At 41.7% G+C, this 21,629-nt stretch overlaps 1 protein-coding gene across 7 annotated transcripts in view; it reads right to left on the bottom strand.

Moving 5' to 3' along the window:
- Window positions 1-21,629, bottom strand: part of CAMK1D (calcium/calmodulin dependent protein kinase ID) — a 415,209-nt gene that overhangs the window by 153,217 nt on the left and 240,363 nt on the right. For all 7 annotated transcript variants that reach the window (XM_060293260.1, XM_060293277.1, XM_030836975.2 and 4 more), the window contains exon 3: window positions 4,383-4,457. In XM_060293260.1, the coding sequence (XP_060149243.1) occupies window positions 4,383-4,457 (75 nt within the window). The remainder of the gene's footprint in view (window positions 1-4,382; window positions 4,458-21,629) is intronic.

Genomic DNA, 21,629 nt, shown 5'->3' on the forward strand with positions numbered 1-21,629 from the left:
TTGGGATAAGAGTTGCTCCTGAGGATTTCCATGACGGTCCAGTGGTTAAGACTCTGCACTTCCAGTGCAGGGAGCATGAGTTTGATCCCTGGTCAGGGAACTAAGATCCCATATGCCACACGGCACGGCCAAAAATTTTTTTTAAATTAAAAAATATATATGCTGTATGCAGTTTAAGTTAAAAAAAAAAAAAACGAGAGAGTTGCTCCTGAGTTTGTGATAGGATTAAATGAGTGAATAAATAAGTGTTAACCACTATTCCTATTATATGTAATCATTAATGGAACAAATATTTCGTAAGTGCCTACCGTAATGTACCAGCATGCTTCTAGCAGAGAACAAAGCAGAGATACGTTTTCTGATGGTGACAAGTGCTACAGAGAAAAATCAAGCTGGGCAGGGGGCCAGGAATGAATGTGTGTGTGGCAAGAGACGGTAGGGAGAGGTGCTATTTCAGGGTGTTGGGGAATAATATCTCATTGAAACGGTGACATTTGGCAGAAATTCTAATATTTCTAATATTTCCATGATGGCACGAAGATATCAAAGAGACAGTGTTCCAAGCAGAACAAAGGTCCGTGGTGGCAAAGGCGTGGTGTGTCTGAGGAACAGCAATGAAATAATGAGAGAGGAGTGGGGGGGTGAGGTCAGAGAGGTGACCAGGGGGTCTGGACACAGAAGACCCTGGAGACTGCTACAAGGACTTGGTCTTTGCACTTCCCTGGTGGTCCAGTGGTTAAGACTCCCCGCTTCCACTGCTTGTGGCTTGGGTCCAATCCCTGGTTGGGGAACTAAGATCCTGCATGCTACACGGTGCGGCCAAAAAAAAGGGACTTGGTCTTGTACTCTGAGATGGGAAGCCAGTAGGAGTTTTCAAGAGGCATGACAAGGTCTGGCTAACATGCTGAGAAAGACCAGTGCAGTGGGGAAAGGATGGGGGAAGAAAGATAAGTTTTATCCATGATGGTGGAGATGAAGAGAAAGTGGCTGGATTCTTGAGATAGTCTCGAGTTGGTGACCACAGGGTTTGCCAATGGATGGGACTGTAGGGCCTAAGAGAAAAAAGGTGAGTCAAGGAAGACTTTGGGTTTTGGCCTGAGCAACTTGAAGAAAGAAGTTTACCATCTGCTGGGATGAGACAGACAGCAGGAGAAAGCAGATTTTGTGAAACGTTCAGGAGTTTACTTCGGATCTGGTGAATATGATAACCTCAAGCCCAGCTTGTGGGCTAACACCCCACAAGCAAAGTCAGACCAGAAATAAACTTTAAACAAACTGACCTTTCTTCTGTAATTTACTTCAATGTCATTTTGATCTCACACTATCTAAGGAAGAATGTTCCCAAAAAGAACTATTCATTATGCTGTACACCTAAAATGAATAAAATGTTATAAGTCAATTATCTCTCAATAATAATAAAAAAGAACTGAAAAAAGAGAAGAATGCTCGAAAAAACAGCACTCTGGGGAAAAAAAGATATTTGTCCCAAACCCCGAATCAAATTTAAATATAGAACTCTATAAACAATCAAATTTCCTTTGCTGCAGTAGCGAAGGAACAAACATGCTACAGTACTCAGAGTCGAAATAGCAATTAGCTAAGTAATAAAATTACTACTGAGCATCCCCTATTATATCTGAGTGTCAGTGCCCAAGACGATGTTTCCTAGGAAACCAGAAACCTCCCAGGCACAAATACTGTGAACTAAAGTCCCTCTCAAATGCTGTGTTCTAGATCATCCCCAAGTATTTAGGAATCAAGGACTTTCTAAACTCTTAAAAAAAACAAACCAACCCATGTTCCGCTGACCCAGGCAGAAAAAATACAGGGGTCTCACAAGCGAAAACTATTGAGTCTTACTGACAAAAACTAAAACACAACAACAAAAATAACAATGAAGCCCACAAAATTCTCAAACCAGACCAAAGATTTTCTCAGGATTATATTCTGATCCATTAAGGATCTCCTTCCTTCCTTCCTTCCTTCCCTTCCTTCCTTCCTTCCTTCCTCCCTCCCTCCCTCCCTTTCTTTCTTTTTTGCCATTGCTTTTTTAAAAATCTCACTGATTAAGATAACGAATGGAGGAGAGGAAGGAATAAGAGGGAGGTCAATTTGAATTTTCAAAACATCTGACATAAAACATTTTAAAGGAGTATAATTACGACATTCAAATACACTTAATATTTAGGACTAAACTATCAGTGTTTTACCAAATAGAATTCCTTTGGGGACCAACCAGAATCAACGTAAATTGCAGATGACATGATTGTTTAGATAGAAAATGCTAAGAAATCCACAAAACAACTACTACAAACAATAAGTGAATTTAGCAAGATTGTAAGTTAAGGTACAAAAATCAACTGTATTTTTATAACAGAAACAAGTCACTGGAAAAATGAAGTAAAAACCCATTTACAACAAGATCAAAAAAAATAGTTCAGAATAAATTCAACAAAGATATGGAAGACTTACACACTGAAAACAATAAAATAGTAAGAGAAATGTTCTAAAGTTCATCCCATTCTGGACACTTTCATGCTCTCCTGCCAACCTATCTTTATATACACTACTGCTCATAAGTATACGATCAAGTTGCTTAGAAAGGTAGAATTCAAATGTACTTGAACTTTATCTCATAAAATTAAAGACCATCTGCAGAAACAAACTGATAAAATAATTCCATAGAGAAAGTAGAAAGGCCCAGTTAGTTGCTAAAGTTCACCCAGCCAGTAAGAGGCAGAGCTGAGACGTACATATTTGGGGTGTTTCCTCTTATTTAGTGACGGTTTCATAAACAGAGAACTTAAAGCAAGTGAATGCATATAGCTTTGGATTCAAGTATTAATATTTTGCTTTTTGCATTGCCAATAAAAAAGCACACATTTAAATGTACTACAGACATTTTGTGGGGCTTTTTCTTGTCCCCAAAATGTTCTGTTTTTCCTATTGGGCAGTCAATATTTGATGGGAAAGTGATTCACCTGCTTCTTTAAGAGTTGATTCTGCATAAAAGAAAGTCACATGAGTTTCTAGGAAGGATATCAGATCTGGGGGGAACTAGAAATGTGGTGAATCATAAAACAAACAGAATAGCAAGGAACTAGGAAAGATCGCACTTAGGATACTGAAAATTAACATGGAGTCACCAGTCACTGCCTAACGGCCGACAACGACACACAAACCTGTAAAACTGCTGGTCATCACCTAGGACTGTCATTTGTCAGAGAAAAACTGCCCACATGCTTCCAACTTGGACACTTTTGTAAGTGTTTAAAGTGTCATAAACTACTAAAAATACTTTAAAAATAATGAAAGATTAAATAAATGCATTGATGAAAACTTATTTGCATCCTAACATGATTCCAAGTTAATGTGTTGTTTAAACATTCATAAGAAAAAGGAAAATTGACGAAAAAGAAATTGTTAGCCTGACCCTCAAATCTTCTAAATACCTTTGGAAATTCAAAGTCTGAAAATCATTAATAAATAATGAAATTTAAGTATATATTCTGACCTTCAGCAAAAATCCTCTTTGGTCATTAAGCTCAATAACAAAGCGTTCCAGAATTTACTCAAGTCGCGGTGAACATGTACATTCTGATACAGCTTCCGTCACTTAATTATAACAAGTTTAGTCCTGGAATACTCCTACGAATTACATCACTTAGAATAAAGCATTTGTGTATGTGGGCAGGCTAATTTCACCTCACATAAAAAAAACAAAAAACAAAAAAACACCTGTTCAAGTATAGCCTCTACCTAGATATTCGGCTTTCTTATTTCTTCCACCTTCTGGTAAGCTCCAGAGTTACTGGAACGCAGAAATATTCTAAAGGGGGACTACGATAATGGCATAGTCCAACTCCAATTATACGTCTCGTATGTTTGGCATGAATCACATGTGCATTTATCTGCCAGCAGAAGAGGAGAAGGGAAGGGACAGAACACACAGCTACCATCTGCTGCCATCCCCCAGCCTCCCTAGAAATGAAGACAAGGGTGGGAGTTTCTCCTGGAGACAGGAGCAGAGTGTATTCACAGTGGGCCCACTGAAGTGCTTTCAGGAAGCAACATTTGGACCTTGCACATTAAAAAAGCAAAAGAGACATCATCCTAGATAGAGCGACCCTGCAACAGTAGCATTGGATTCCATTGTGAGGACTCCAGATTTTCGGTCTGATCCAGCAGCTGCAGATGAGACCAAGTGAGGTCTAAAGACCACTGTTCTTAGACAGACACATTCTTGCCCACTGCCCTACAGTTCTCACCACTCCCTGCTGTCTTGCCCCGCCCACTCCATTAATTTATTTTACCACCTGGCCCTTTAGGCATTTGAGTTTGCAACCCCTGGTCTGCACTCATCAATTAAATCAGGTACTTACAGCTGCATGACCAAGTACAAGTGATTTGGGCTTTCATAGATGTCTTCCAGGGCCACAATATTTTCATGCTTAATCCTGGAAAAAAAAAAAAAAAAGCACACACACAGAATAGTAAGTATGAGACATGCAAACTTTTTTTTTAAAAAAAAAACAAACAGATGTCATTATAGCAAAAAATTCTAAGACAGAATCGAAACTCCTTAAGGTGACATTTTTAAGACACCACTCCATCTTGTCCCCAAACTTTTTCCCAGACCCATCTCCCATGCTCTCTGCTCTTCTTTCTGGAGGCTCTATATCTTACAATGTAGCAATACTGGATTAACTATCACTGCTTCATGTATATCCCACTCTCCTGGCATTTATTCGTATGAATCCCAGGAATGGGCCAAAATCCTATTATCTTGCAGGGCCCAACTCAAATGGCTCAGCCCCCAAGGAGAATTTAATTGCTCCCTCTTCTGTAGTCTCACAACAGCCAGAACAGACTGGCCTGAATAGTCCACTGTATGCAAATCCATCCCCACAACAGGCTAGATGGTCCAGGGAACAGTTTCGTCCTCATGTTCCTGACTCCAGTGTAAGCAATGGAAAACCAGACTGAGCTCCTCACTGGGGCTCTAGTCACCATCGCCAACAAAGGTCAGTTCAATACCCCAAGCGAGCTAGACTGGTGCTACCCCAAGAGTGCTTCCCAAACAGGCGACACCAGCATCTCCTGGGAGATTGTGAGAAATGCAAATTCTCAGGCTGGGCCCCGTCATACAGAATCAGAATCCCTGAGGCTGGGGCCCAGGAATCTGCCTCAACAAGATCCTCAGATGATCATCCCACACAACGTGGAGCTGGAGAAATTCTGTATCAAACCAGGGCTTCTCAAACCTCAGGGCCATGTGCACATGAATCACCTGGGGTCCTGGTTCCACTGCACACTCTGATTCAGTGGGTCCAGGACAGGGCCCGGGAGTCTGCATTGCTAACAAGCTCCCAGGAGATGCTGATGCTGCTGGTCTGCGGGCCACACTGGGAGCAGCAAAGTCCTAATGACTGAACAAAGGGAGAAGGAACCAGTCCAAGTCTAGCCCTTGGAAATACCGATTAGGAACAGCCTCTGCTCGGAATGTAAGGTTTGGTATTTGTTGAAAGCATTTGAGAGAAGAATCATCTCATTATGAGCTAGTTAGCTCTTACTACACACTTTTTCTCTGAAATGACTGCTGAGCCATTTAAAAGCAAGCACTGAACGGGCAGATTCCTGTGAACCCTTGAAAGCAGGGACTACATCTTACTCATTCTGTTTCCACTTAGTACCTAGCATAGAGCTGCTTGATAAAGGTTTGCTGAATGAATAAATGATATTTAAGGCTTTTGCTCCTGAACGGCAAGTCATTATTTATTTAGGGAAAATGGATGCAACTTTCCTAAGTGTGAGCTGTCTTCCCCTCAAAAGAAGTTTATAAGGAATATTATCTTCCCTTTGAGCAGATGAAAGAAGAGAACAGAAGAATTAACCAGGAGAGGTAATGTTTTGCTTTGATTGCTGCGGCTCTTATTAGCCAATGCAGTTGATGTGCAGGAAGTGAGAAGACAGAGTATCCCAAATTCACATTTCACCCGCTTCTAACGTGGAGAACCTGATTATTTGTTAGCAATGGTTTCTGTGGTGTCTGAGCAAAATAACATCAGGAACATATCATGTGAACCAGCTAAACTATGCCACCAAGGAAACCATGAGAGATTAATTTGGAACTGCTGAGACCCTAGGTGTCTGTGGAAGTATCATTATTGGACACACCTGAAAGAATATGACAACAACAGTATACAGCGCATGGATTTTCCCACTTTTCAATTAAAAAAAGTTGCCATTGGAATCAATCACATGGGCACGAATATTTTCTTTCAGTGAAGTTAATTTAGGGGTTAATTAGCAGCTTAGATTCACGGGACCACGAAAAGAATGGGGTCTATATGGAGAGTTGCCAGATAAAATACAGGGCACCCAGTTAACGTCTGATTCTAGATAAACAATGAACACTTTAAATATAAGTGTGTCCCAAACATTGCACTGTTGTTTATCTGAAATTCAAATGTAACTGGGTGCTAGATCCGGCCACCCAAGTACATGAATCCCAGTCAATGAGCCTCCAAGCTGGGCTTAGGGGTTTGTACCTGGAGTCCCAGCTCCCCTCGGAGGTTTAGCCAAGAAGACAACTTGAGCCCTGGACCACAGCCATTAATATTCAGCTATATACAAAGAGTCAACTACGTACAAAGCACATGCCCGGCAACGTAGGAGACTCTAATAAATTAAGAACATAAATCCCTTCTTTGTATGCAGGGGCTAGAGAAATTAAAGTCTATTTAACCGTTATGTCTTACATGAGTTCTTACAGTGGCTGAAATGCTATTGCTACTGACTCTCCTTCTTAGCGGATGAATCAAGCAAGCAATCATCATTTCCTGACTTTCTGCTCTGTGTCTGATACGAGAAAACTATAAAATAAGGTTTTTCCCTCCAAAATCTTATCACCTTGATGGGGAGACCCATGAAGCAATTAGGGAAGAATTTAACGTTACGCTCTGCAGAATTGTTAAATTCAGAGAAAGCAAGGCCCTGGGTCAGAATTATGGGGAAGCCCTCAAAAAATGATGGAGGTTGAGCTGGGTTGGGTAACGTGTGAATAAGCATATTAGAAATTTCAAAGAAATCTTAAAATGGCCTCTTAAATGTCTCTTAAGAAAAGTGGTTTAATTCACTTGTAAATGTTCGAACGTGATCGAAGAAAACATCCTGATCCCTCAGAGCTGTTCTCAGGTACTTTATTCCACCCTCAGATTCCTTAAGATATACAAAAACCGAACTTAGGGCTTCCCTGGTGGCACAGTGGTTGAGAGTCCGCCTGCCGATGCAGGAGACACAGGTTCGTGCCCCGGTCCGGGAAGATCCCACACGCTGCGGAGCGGCTAGGCCCCGTGAGCCATGGCCACTGAGCCTGCGCGTCTGGAGCTTGTGCTCCACACGGGAGAGGCCACAATAGTGAGAGGCCCGTGTACCGCAAAAAGATACACAAAAACTGAACTTAAATTTTTTACGTTATTTCAGTACCTAGGTTATCGTCACAAAATGCCATGTGAATATCCATCCACACATCTCTGGGCGCCCACCATGTACCAGGCACATGACTAGGAATCACAGCAGCGACATCTCAGCCCTCACGGAGCTCAATCTTTCTTCTGTTTACCAGAAATCACCCTTGTCATAATTAGTATTGACTCCTGGGAGCCACACAGAACAAGCTTACATATCATATAAACTCGTCGCATGTATCTTGCAAATATTTGAGGGCTATAATTTCCCCACTTAGTTTACTCTTCCTATCATCGACCAATTTCCCTTCAGCATGGTTTATATTCCTACCATCATGTTATTGTCACTCTTGTTTGTCCAGACTAGAGCATTCAGAACTGAAAGTAATGATCCCAGTGTAAGATATAGCACCAAGAACAACGTATTAAATAACAGAGTAGAACTATTAACCATCATGAGCTGGATATTATACTTTTTGCAAATAAAGTCTAACATTAGGTTCACTTTTTTTAGGCAGCTGCACAACTGTTGGCATATGAAGAAGATAAGCTCCATGGGGGTAGGGATTTTTGACTATTTTGTTCACTACTGTCTCCCCAATGGTAAGAAAAGGGCATGGCAGGTAGTACTTTCAATACATGTTAGAGTGAATTAATGAATGACTGGATGGATGAATGGAAGAATATAAAGTTTAGGGTCAATTAAATGACCAGATCATTTTTACCTGAACTTCTGCCAAACAAGATCTCCTTTCTTACTCAGGCTTGACCTTTTGAGCTTAACGTCTTCACTTTAGCTTCATTCGACTCAATCTTTTGGGTCCCATGCAATGCTTCAAATGATCAGAAATATTCTGAATTTTGATTCTCTCTTCTATTATAGTTACCACCCCTCTCCACTTTGGGCCATCTGCATATTTTGTTGGTACACATTCATACCGTATGTCTTCATCTACATTCCTAGTTAAAGTCTTAAGTGAGAGTCACATGCCAGAACTCCATGGTATTCCACCAGAGACCCCATCAAGAAAACCAAGACATTAATCAGCTGGCTTCAATGGCTGCTGAGTTACAAACCCAGCAGTCTTAGCCCATAGTTTACTGTACTAACCATAAGTAGACAATTAGATTCTCGGCTGAAGTGGCATTCCTCACTTTTACACAGCACATAATACTATTTGAAAGGGAAATGGAATGTTTGGGAAGTTTTGTTCTTAGTAAACCCATGGTGACTTCTAGCAACTACTACAGTCTTTACTAAATGATTATAAACCATATGCTTAATTTACTGTTCCAGAACTTTGCTGTGCATTGGAGCCAAATTTCCCCGTCTATACATCTCACAGTCTACCTTTTTCATATCTGGAAAATTTGCCGACATCTCTTATATTGTTTTCTCAAATATTTCAACTGTGACTTTTTTGCGATAAGTGCGATTTCCTTAGTCCCCTGGGATGTAACACATCTAAACCTGGTGAACTAATTTTATAACTTTCTTTAGGCCCCACTTACAAAGCTGTTTTCTACATACCATTTACTGACTGTTAAGTCTGTGTCAAAACTATACTAAGTATTTTTAAGGATTTCATTTAATACAGCAATCCTACAAAGTAGCTATCATTCTCCCTATTTTTAAAAGAGGAAAACTAAGACCCCCAGGAGGCTAAGAAAGTGTTCCAAGGTCATACTACTAGTAACTGGAATTGCCAAGATTCTAACTCCCAAGACCCTGTTCAAGCACTTATAACTTCATATTAACTAGTAACTATGAGAATACCTAACAGTTCACATAAATTCAGTTATCTGCACAGAATTACCACACCTAAAGCATTAAATTTCATAACTAACAATATGATATCCACTTCTGAGGGGAGTGGGGCAGAGATTTGTTCTACTATCCTGAACTCTACTGGAAGCTCTCAAGATACTTGGTTATACACATCCTGACAGATGAAATCCCAGCGGGTCAAAGGGAACTAGAGGCAGAGATATTCAGAAGCAGAAGAAACAGTTAGGAGTCCAGAAATTACAATTAGGAAGAGCCTTGCATCAGCCTACATCTGCTGGTATCATCAGAAGGGGGAAGAAAATGGACAGAGAAAAGAGGTGGGGCATCTCAGCTACAAGCAAATGAAAACCAAGGTTCTGTTAACCTTGCATAGCTAAATACCTGTAGGTCAGTACTCGGTCTCTCCAAAACACGGCCAAGAGGACCTCCAAACATGAGGAATGTCCACCCTCAAACAGCAATCCTTTCTAAACTATGCATAATTCAAAAGAATAATGTCACTGAAAGCAACTCTGTGATGAAAAGAACCTCTTAATTTTTTTTTTTGTGGTACGCGGGCCTCTCACCGTTTTGGCCTCTCTCGTTGCGGAGTACAGGCTCCGGACGCGCAGGCTCAGCGGCCGTGGCTCACGGGCCCAGCCGCCCCGCGGCACATGGGATCCTCCCAGACCGGGGCACGAACCCACGTCCCCTGCATCGGCAGGCAGACTCCCAACAACTGCGCCACCGGGGAAGCCCCTCTCTTAATTTTAATCACTTATCTACCAGGCTCAAAGTAAGCACTGTCTGGTATATCTATGTACAGAGGGTAAATGGTTTAGGTGGTAATCTTCTCTAAAGTCTCCATAATCTGCAATAATGGACAGAAGAGGTGGATAGAGGGAAGTGGGCCCAGGCAGAGAGAGGGAGAGAAAAGTTGAATGGGAAAACAGCATATGGGCAGTGAGGCAGACTTCTGCCTGCATGGTAACTGACAGCCAAGCAAGAAAACCCTAGAAAGAGCCAGGAAACCATTTTAAAGTTAATTCATGCAAAAAATCGTGCCAACTGCACAAGTAGGCCCCATTCCAAACCCCCAGGCTGGAGAGAACATCAGGACCCAAAGGACGGGCATCCTATTGACTACACGTGCTCCTATGAAAATGACAGTGACATCATTTCTCCCTCTGGTCTAATTCTCCATGGTCCCAGGAGCCACACATTTTGAACTCCATATGAACTGAGGAAAGTTAGAAAAACACAAAAGAGAAGAGAAGAGAAAGGAAAATCCAACATTTTTTGCTTGTTTTCATCCTATCGTGGTTCACTGATCTGGAGTGGGGAGGGGGGGCGTGGGGTGGGAAGACCATGGCAGTAATTATGAGCACTAAGAGAATTATCAGAAGGAAAGGCAACAAAACACCTTTCCTTTGGGTGGTCCTTGGAAAAGGTCACTTATCTACTCAACTTAAAGAGGCCACAAGAAGGTAAGAGATGGAAGGAAATATAACCAGAAGGGGCAGACAGGAGACACGGTGATTACTAGTGAAAGCAGAACAAATATGGTGGAGGAACCAATCTCGGCTCCTCTGGGCCACCCCAGTTCTTTCATCCCTTGTCTTTGTACATACTGCATTGTATCCATCTGTTTGTATGCGTATGTGTGTACATAGTTAAATGGTTTTATTTGCAGAGAATAAAAGTCTAGAAGGATACATGTTAAACAAGTAAATGAGTACCTCAAAAAGTGTGCTATAGGATGGGAGGAAATTTTCACCCTCCAGTTTTTTTTAACTGAGGTTCTTCATCTGAACAGAACAGAGAAAACTGATTTGAGTGACTATTTTCTCAATTCTCCCAAGGATGGCACAGGGGAGAAAGTGAATTCACTATATACAATAAATGCTTTAGGGAATTAGGGCCTGATTCTCTCACTGAACCCAAGTAGAGAAAGGTTGATGGACTGTTGTACTGCCAGACTTTTACAAAGAGGTAATTTTTAAAAGGCTCTTGATCAAAATCATCAACACCTGATTCACCAAAATGTATCCATAATGCTGGACACAAGGAAACACATATTGATTAGTTCAAGTGCTGAAGCAATCAAGCGATAGGTTGGGTCTCAGCTCTGACACATCTAACTGCAAGATTCTGGACAAGCCTTTAAATACTTTCTGACTTGATTTCCTCATTTGTTAACTGAACATTAAATGATGTGGTTTCATTATCTATGTATACACACACATATATATACATGTATAGAAGAAAAAATATTATATATATACACATACATGTATCATGTTACATATAGAGAGAGATCTTGTCTATTAAAAATATAGGGGGCTTCCCTGGTGGCGTAGTGGTTAAGAATCCGCCTGCCAATGAGGGGACACAGGTTCGAGCCCTGGTCCGGGAAGATCCCACAAGCCGCAGAACAACTAAGCCCGTGCGCCACAACTACTGAGCCTGCGCTCTAGAGCCCACGTGCCACAACTATTGAAGCCCAAGCACCTAGAGCCTGTGCTCCGCAACAAGAGAAGCCACTGCAATGAGAAGCCCACGCACCACAACGAAGAGTAGCCCCCGCGCACCGCAACTGGAGAAAGCCCGCACGCAGCAACAAAGACCCAACGCAGCCAATAAATAAATTAATTAATCAATTATTTAAAAAAGAATATAGAGCACTACAGGAAAGGCGAGGGTTCAAAATCCAAAGCTTCGAGTCATCTTTTTTTGATGCCAGCAGATGACGCTGTAATCAACAGGACACCAAGAGGCAAAAGACTGGTATCTGAATCAACTACATCTTAAGAACGCAAGCCAATTTGTTTGTTTAAGGATTAAGTACCACATGTGATATCTCCTCATTTTGAAATGAGTTTTGCTTTGAATCCTTCAAAACAAACAAACAACAATTAAAACCTTGTGCACTGCTGACCACATGTTCAAAAAAGCATCTCAGGCATCCTTAGTACAATGCAGGCTACACAGGGTGGAGGCCTGGCCAGCATTTGTACAGAAGGAGGCAGGGCTGGAGCCTGTAATGGTACCACGGGAGGGGCGCTAACTAGGCTGGCTCTGTCTCTCGGGGAAAATGATGGACATTCTCTCTAGGACAGAAAATGGTGTATGTCAGTCACATCATTTTCCAGAGTCTTAGTTTCCTCATCTAGAAATTAACTAGGCAAACAGGAGGCTCCCTCAGGTCCTTTCCAACTCTAACAATCAATGAATTCAAAATTAAGGAGGCAAAGCATATTGAGGTATAAAGGATCCCACAATGCTCGATTCTAAGCCAATATTCAGTGTACCAGAACACCGCTTGCTACACAGAAACCTGGATAACGAGTCATGCTTCAACAGGTTCTTTTGCGTGGCTAAGTTTGTCAGTTAGACGTGGAATAGAATTTATTGAGATAAGAATCCATTCACATGGAAAAGACCTTCTTTTCCCTCTCCCAAAGTCAGCTTCTACAAGGCCCTGAACCAACAGAGAAAGGACCAAGTGATTTGTTCATGTCTGGAATAACTCCAGAAGTTCCAACCAAGGCCTGGTTAGCTTTAGTCCAAAGGAGAAATGTTAGGTCCAAACCAGTGGGAAAAACCCAGTGCCTGGCACATACCAACACTCTGCGAGTATTGTAGAAGAACGGATAAATGAATGAACAATGAACTCCAGCCTTCCTCAAGTCTTACAGACCAAAGGCACTCAAAAGCTGGGCACCGGAATCAAAAAAGGTTAGAAGATTTGACTCTCTGTAATTCTTTACTACTCCTATTACCACCCATGATAAATTACAGGTGGGTCTCAAAATCGGCTGTATGTTAGAATTACCAGAGGAGTTTTAAAATGTATGACACCTGGATCTAGTCCCTGGACATTATGATTAAATTGGCTTGGGAAGTAGCCTAGGCTTCTGGATATTTTTGGGAAAAAAAAAAAATCGAAGTGATTCAAATGTAAAGTTTGAGAACCACTGGTAAGTCACTGAGTTAATGAAAACCTTAGATGGTGAGGAAGGATTTACCTTTAAATACTTGGCCGAATACGTTTATTTCATAACTGATCTGATTTAAAGGTAAGATTCAGGGTGTCCTGAGACTAAAGGTTCAAGGCAACTTGCCCAACGTATTAGTCGTCTGGGAAAAAGAATATGAAAAATTAACAATTTTCAACCGGTTAACCATAACATTTCTAGTATTTCTTAGTAAGGCTTTGAAACACTAACACATTTAAGGGAATGTTGTGGTTTCCTTCTCTGGATTTTTGGGTAACTTTCCGTCAAAGGGTAATATACATTTCTCGGGATGTTTTAACATGAGAATAGATGCCTTGCACTCCTGGAGAACATAAGGCACACACCTGCCTGAAAACAGAGATAAAGTCTTGTAACTTTCTAGCTCCACTGATATGAAAACACAGTCTCCAGAGGCACCTTAGAAGGAGAATCTCAGAAAGCTCGTTCCAGGTTCACTGCAGGTAATTCCAAGGCGAATTCAGAAGCCACGCCCATGTGAGTTCCTGTGATGACCTATAACCAGGTGCCAATGGCCTGGGCTCCATCCTGCAGCTTCATCACAAACACCCTGTGCCCCAGACTGAAGACACTGGGCTTGCATTCAAGAAGCATCTTAGAGGCTTCTAGCTCTGAACACTTCCATTCACGTGCGTATAAAGGAAAGGGGACCAAGACAATGCACTGGAATCTTGGGAAAAGGCATCATATCGTTTTTCTTTCCTATCGTGAGAGCCCTGTGTTTTCTCTGTGCTGATACCCACAGCGAGGTCCTGTATTTCACAACTTGAATCCAGGACTCTGCGAAGTCCGTAGGTGCCCAGAATGGCGCAGGGGCATGGCCCTGGCACAGCACAGCCTGCACGTGGACACAGAGCCCCGGGAGCACGGGTAAGAAACGAAGAGGCACAAGTCTGCTGCCTGTTCTCCTTGCAGATAATGAAGCATCAGGGCCACCCACGCGAGCACGATCCTGGGCAGCTCCCTAAATCTGCTGGAATATTGTGCTGTTTATTGATAAAGCGAGAAGCAAATTATAAAAGAAAAAGTTGGGATGAAAAAGGGTAAGAAGGAAAAAGAGAGATGGAGAGAAGTCTGCTCTGAACAACTGTCTCCCGTCAGCTCCATTTCAGACTTAGGAGGATGGAACTTAGGCTGTAAAACGCTCCTCACCGTTCCAGGAAAGTGCCCACGTTCAGAGACAACAAACACCAAACTAAGCGTTCTTTAGCTTTTGCACATCAGTAATTAAAGCCGTCACACAGCTCGCTTAGGTCAGCCCCAGGCTTCAGAAAATCAAGTGCATTCAATGGAAAAAAACAGTGTTCAGGCACTTACATGGTGGGAATTCATGAGGGTGTTTGTGGCTGGTTGTGTGCTACATATATATATATATATATATATATATATATAAAATTTTTAAAAACACAGAGATAATCACTATGAGTGTCTAATAACGGCAAATCTGTGTTCTTTCTTGAGAAAGCAAGAGCAAGTTTCTTCACACCTGAGATTAGAGGCACGATTAGAAAGAACAGCATGTTGGACTTCTCTAGTGGTCCAGTGGTTAAGATTCTGCGCTTCCACTGCAGGGGGTGCGGGTTCCATCCCTAGCCAGGGAAGTTCCGCATGCCGTGCAGTGCGGCCAAAAACAACAAAAAAGGAAAAAGAAAGAACAGCATGTTTTGCTTTGTCGACGATTTGTTAAGAGGATGTGTCTGATCTATGCATCGCCTCTCCAAATCGCAGTTTTATGGAAGATGGGTGTGAAATGCAGAGACAGTTCGGAGTTTATAGTTATATGATGTCCTGCTAATAAAAGATGATGATGACCCAGGGGATGAGCGCCAGGGCTGTGAGCAAATTCTCAGGAATGATACTGTTCACAGATGGTGGCTCATAAACTAATCGCTATTCACCCAGTTTTCTATTCAGAGTTTAAAGGAGAATTAGGAAAGCAATTGTGCTGTGAGGGAGAAGGGGATGGGAGAAGTCCAGCCACACAGATTGTCCCTGACAGCTACACAAGGGTAGCTGGGGAGGGGAGGGGGGCCGTCCCTGGACTCCTCGGCTCAAGCAGAGCAGCTGAAGTGCTCAGGCGATGGCCACGGTCTGCGAGCCAAAGAGTGGGGAGGGTGGGCCAGGCTGAGGTCATACACAGCCCGCCGGGTGCATTTTAGGTGACTGCCTTTTTCAGAGCAAAGCCATGGAGACTTTTTTCCTCCAAACATCCAAGCATCTTAGTCCAACGGCCAGACTTCCTTGAGGTCACTTTGGACCCATGCTTTCCAATCTGGTTTCTCCCAAATCCTCCAGATTCTCAATAAATATCTTAGAAACCATCATGAAATACAACTTTCACAGATCCAACTCTAATAGATACCAAATGTGAACACAGTGGAAACTACCAGCACGTTCCCTTGTGTTCTCCTTGAAAGCCTCTGTAATAAATAAAAGTTATAAAATTGGACTTATGTCACGCTGGTGAAATACTATTATTTCTTACCTGTTTGTGTACTGGGGCTCTATATGTATAAGAATTTATTTTTTTATTTTTTTCTATATGTATAAGAATTTATTCTTTTTCGTTTTTTAGAAGAACTTATTTTTTTAAAAAAGAAGAAAAGAAAACGAAAAAGGAAACCAGTGCACTAAATAATACGAAAGTGAATAAAAAAGTTTCTTCCCTACTCTACCTAGAGAAGACGAGTATTATGAATATATTTTCAGATACAAAGGGAAGACCTGTCCTCAGAAAGTCATTCCGCAAGATGCTAATGTTCTTCCTGAATCGTTGGCCTCTTTAGAGTTATTTCTTTTAACTTACGTTAAAATCAGGAAGAAGCCAACCATGCAACAACAGAGACAGGAAGGGGGTGAGGCGCTACGTACACACGTACGTGTACACGTGCCCACAGGCATCCACGCACACACACATGCATATACACATACATACATACATTGTGGGGCCACTCTCCTTAAGCCCAGTCTGAAGTCACACAGTGCTGGATCTAACAGCATTGCAGTTGCTATTCCACCAGAGGCTGGGGGGCAGTCAGCACTGTGGAAGACACTCTTGCAGGCACAGAGCCTGGCAGAATGATTTATCTCAGGGAAAGGATGCCAAGAACATTTGAGGGGTAAAGGAACAGAAAAAATAAGGGCCTGGGTGGAGGAAGGTGCAAAGTGTGGTGCCTCTTGAAAAGCATGCACAAAACTGAGGCAGGATGATTTCCCACCCTGTGATGCCGAATCAGAAGGCAGAGGAAGCCCCGGTGTGGACGTGAGCTGGTTAATTCAGGAGCCTTAGGGGGAAGCAAACTCCAACGTGGGAATGCAGACTGTCAGTTCTAGGATCTTGCAATAAGGGTGTGGAGTCAGATGAACCATCTGGTAGTGCTCCCTCTTTCACGGTTTTTTTTTTTTCTTCCCTCTTTTCTCTGCAGGGGGGTGAGGGACGGGGCTGGTGGTAAACGAAGCATCTGAAGCTCTAATGTGACCTGATGACAAAGAAACACCCAGAGGCCCAGCTTAACAAGACAGTCCATCAGCTGTCATGATGAACCCTGCACAAGAATGCCACCCACTGCACTGCAGGTGGGGCAGCAGGGGAAGGGAAGCGAAAAGCACGACCTCTTACTGTCACCGCCACTCTTCCTCGAAGTTCACTGCATACAAGAGCCCTTGGAAGAGCATCAGGGCACATTATTTCCAGAAAGCTTGCATAAAACTCACAGACCTAGACTCCATCAAACATCCAGAGAGTACCTGTGGGTGCCAGACCTGAGGCCAAGCAGTGGGGTTAGAAAGATAAATAAAACAGAGTCCCTGAAACCCAGTGGCTCCCTCGCCAGCTCAGGAAGACAGGTGTGTATGTAAACATCAGGATACAGCACAGCCAACCTCCTGCCAGGGAGCCGGACGCGGATCATGGAAGCACAGCCTGCTCCCATGTCTTATTCTGCCCGGGCACTCAGCAGGGCTGCACCCGGGGAGCTGACACGCGCTCTGGGTTTTGGCAGGTTTGCCAGGCATAGAAAAACAAGGAAAAGGGCACTCCAGAGACAGGGAACAGCATTTGCAAAGACACAGAAGAGTGATGTGGACATAAGGATACTCAGATGGATGGGGAAGAAATCGATGAGAGCAGACTGGGGAAAATTATGAGAAGCTTGCTTGCCAGGTTCAACAGAGTGGGTTTTATGCCAAAGGCACTAGGAAGCTGGATACACGTGTCAACCTCCAGCTCTGAAAAAAGTACATGTAGTGTTTTGTTTGGCAGGGATATTTAAATATAGCCAATATTTCATAATAACTATAAATGGAGTATTACCCCCTAAAAATTATGAATCACTATGTTGTACACCTGAAACTTATAATATTATAAATACCTCAGTTTTTAAAAAGAGCAATACCAAAAAGAAATACATTAATTGCTTAACTAAGCCATGTGACATAGTTCCTTACAAACCATGCCTGAAATCCTAACCCTCTCTCTCTCCTACTGATGTTGTCACTTTAAACATGAAATTTCACTTTCTTCCACTTTTAACCTCCCAGGTGGGAAGTTCATACGCACTTTTCTCTTTCGTCATAAACAAGTAGAAAAGTCAACTTGACCACAGTGTAAATGTCTAGATGTCCTTGGGGACCGAGGTCAATGCAAGAGCTCTTAGTAAGTAGTGATGGAAAGGTTGGAATCCTGCAAAATGTCAAGTTCATGACTCTTTTTACCAATAGTTTTTTTTTTTTTTTCCCTCTGAAAGAGAAGAGAATTGTGAGAAAGAAAACAATATCTGTCATGATCTGGGGTTTTGTTCTTCAGAGTCTTCCTACATCTCTAGAATCGGGATCCCACTGATGGAATATTTCTTATTATTTTCAAAACCACACTGTAGATGTTGGAAAGACCTTTTCCTCTTCATCAGCCACCAACACTTGCCAGCTACGTGATGGGATTTCTGGGCTCCACGAGCCCAGAACACAGTTTCTATGGGCTCCAACACACAGCCTCTGGTCATCTGTCAGGCCAGCCTCTCTCTCCTTTTAGAGACATATCTATCTGCTCTATTTTTCTTCTTAACTGTTGTTCAAACTTAGTACCTAATAATAACACAGAATGAAAGTCAAAGCAGCAGACCTCACAGCTGCCTCTCTGGATTAGTGTGAACTCAAACTTGGCAAAGCACAGATCTTAAGAGATACTGAATAGACATAGGGTTTCAAAGTGAACACTAGCCCCTCAACTCCAGATATATAGGACAAGACTCTGCTGTGAGATTAGATCAAATAAACAGACCAACACTGAAATCTGTCTCTGGGGGTGGTATGATCACCAAGACTCCCATGTAATATAAGCAGGCACATTTGCAGCTCCTACCCAACTCCCCGAAAACACCATTACTAGGCTCGTGGAACCTGGGAATGATGTATATATTTGCAAGTTTCTGGCAACTCTGATGATTAGCCAAATTTGGGAGCCAATGTCTCAGCCAGCCCTCCATTTACAGATGGGGAAATTAAATGACTACTTCACAAATGGTCAGCCGGTTATGATGACAGTATGTCCCAGGGTATAACTCCTTTATATTCTATGGAGAAACGACTTTTGTATAAATGAAGTTATAAATCAAAACAACACACTCTGAAATAACACTTGTTCTACCTCCTTCCAGATTTGACTTTTGCGTTCTGGGGCTCTTTTCATGGTGGTGGCGTGGGGAGGATTCCTGGGGTCAAAGTCTAGGGCACACACCCTGGGCAGGACATCTCCTAGGTCACGTGTCCTTGACCCTGCAGTCTCCCTCCCTCTCCATATATGTATATATTCATATACATAAATATGTCCATACATTTTCACAGAGATGGATTTTCTACTAAGCATCGCCAAACAACATTTTTAAGGAAACTGCTATATGTTTCTAAAGTAAAAGAAATCAGCATGACAAAGGATAAAGAATTGCTAAAGTTTTAAAGTAATAATTTCCTACAATTCAGTTGGACTTTGATTTTTTTTTCCTTGTTCACTTCCATATTTTTTTGTAATAACTATCATTTACTTAGAGCTTTCTATGTGCAGGACCCTGGGCTGATCACATTTCATTTCAATAACTGAAAATGCTAGGGGATGGACCTATTATCCTTATTTTATAAGAAAGGAAACTGAGATTTAAGGGGATTGGGCAATTGGCCCAAAATTAGTTCACTGGAATGTCCTGAATTCAAACCCATGACTGTCTTATTGGGAAGGAAAGTCTGGGTGTAGTCCCCTACATTTCTTTAAGATAAGTAAATTTTTCCAGAGAAAGAGAAGTCTTACTATTTCTGTAACATTATAAGAATATTAGTTACATAACAAGATTTTTTTTTTTTCAAATTTCTATTACCTGTAATGGTGGTCAGAGAGGATTCTTTAGAGCTCCACAAGTCAGACAGGGAGAAACTCTGAACATTCAAATGAAACAATATTAAAAAATTCTCACTGATATTGCAGGAAATTACTCTCCTAATATCCTTGAAAAAAATCTTTGAAAATCTACAAGAATGCTTTACACTTCAGAGATCATCTCCCACACTGAGACTTGAGTTTTTACCCAGCTTCTGGATAAAAATAATTAACAGAATAAACCAGAGAGCAAGTAATTCTTCTCATAGAAATTTATTTTCTGTTTTGTGGAAGACACTAAACAGAAACTATTTACAATGTTTCAATCACTTACTAAAAAGCTAGACATGTATAAAAAAATTACAGAAATTCTCCAAAAAGCATGAAAATGATTTAAATAAAGTCAGAACGCCTCATGATGCAGATGGACAAATAAACATTTCCTTAGAAACGTTTACAACACAGGCAGCATTTTTAGATAAACTGCTCAGAAGTTATTTTTTGGAAACTCCGATGATGTCCATGTAACCCTCTTCCTTCGTGAAGTTCTTGAGTTTTCACTCGATCTACATCATTCCCACACAGCTTGTGCTTTGGGGAAAGTTAACTGGCAGTAAGATTGGGGCATTTGGCTCAGACCTTGAACAAGGAAGCAACTGATCTCAAAGTTGCTGGCAGCCCTCATGGGACCACAAGAAGGAACTAACAATAGGATGACATTGTGGAGAACAGAGCAAAGAAACTGATAGAAACCAAGGTCTTGATCTCAGTATCATTTCACTGAATGAAACCAAATGAAAGCCAGCCCTATCTTTGGAGAATCAGACACATCAACCAATTTCCCTCCTTGACTGTTGAAGCCAATTTCTAATACAAGCTTTGTTTTCTGTTGCTTGCGATCAAATGCATCCTAATGGATAGAGAGGGTCCAAAAAGTGAAGTTCATATAACTTACGCCATAAGTGTGAACAAAAATAGAAGTTTGTTTCATATCTAGGTTTAGCAATAAATTTGAAAATGATAGCATCGCCTTAATAACGAATATAACATTATTATTAGTCCTGACTAAAAATAGCAGGGGATAAATGGTTGCTCCTGTCAGAGTGTGGGAAAACGTTCACTGCTCTTCATATACTTCACAAAAATGTGCAACCACTTAAAAATGTGAAAAGAATAAGGAAGACAGAGAAGGATACAAACTTTGGAATGATTCTCAGAGATGTGAGACATATGGTAAAGGTCAGAGGTGAAGAAAACGAGAGTTTCACAAAAGAAAAGGAATGGATTTAAGCCATTTGTGAAGATTTTCTAACCTTCACACAATCCCACTTGGATTTCTGCCTATTTGAAATCCAATCCTAACACAGGAAATTTCTACAGGAGCCATTTGACACCCATCTCCACTTTCTTCAGAGATAAGGAAGAGGTCCCCTGAATGCAGCCTTAGAGGAATATTAACATGAAATTGGTATTAACTTGTAATGGCTTATGAAAAAATAATGAGGAAAGTCATTTCTCTGTGGAGTTACACAAGATATGAATCAGAGCTTTCAGTGCCTGTAAGGAAAAATGTGTAATTTAGCACAAAAGGCCTGGAGCCCCTTCGGAATCAGAGGGAAGACTGCACAATGAGGGGGTCACTAAAATTCCAGGGGAAGCTCCAAAGCTCAGATGGCTGAGAGCAGCCAGGAACCCCGAGGAAAAGGCGAGGGGAGCCGTGCACTGAGAAAGCAACAACCGAGAGAGGAAACGAAGGCAACATCTAAGAAGGTCATGGAGGTTTCCAGGGATGCGGCCAATGCTGTGGGTAAGGAAATATTCAATCTGGTGGCCTACTGAGATGGTGTTATCTGATTTGTCACAAACATGGAAGGAACTGAGTTTGGGTGTCAAAGGTTTGGTCATTTGGCACAGTCCTCTGTTTTGAGCTGTGTTTATTTTTTGACTCACACGAATGGAGAAAAGAGACATTTATTGTTGTTGGGAAATTC

Source organism: Globicephala melas, chromosome 2 (genome assembly GCF_963455315.2).
Source record: "Globicephala melas chromosome 2, mGloMel1.2, whole genome shotgun sequence".
Lineage (NCBI taxonomy): Eukaryota > Metazoa > Chordata > Mammalia > Artiodactyla > Delphinidae > Globicephala > Globicephala melas.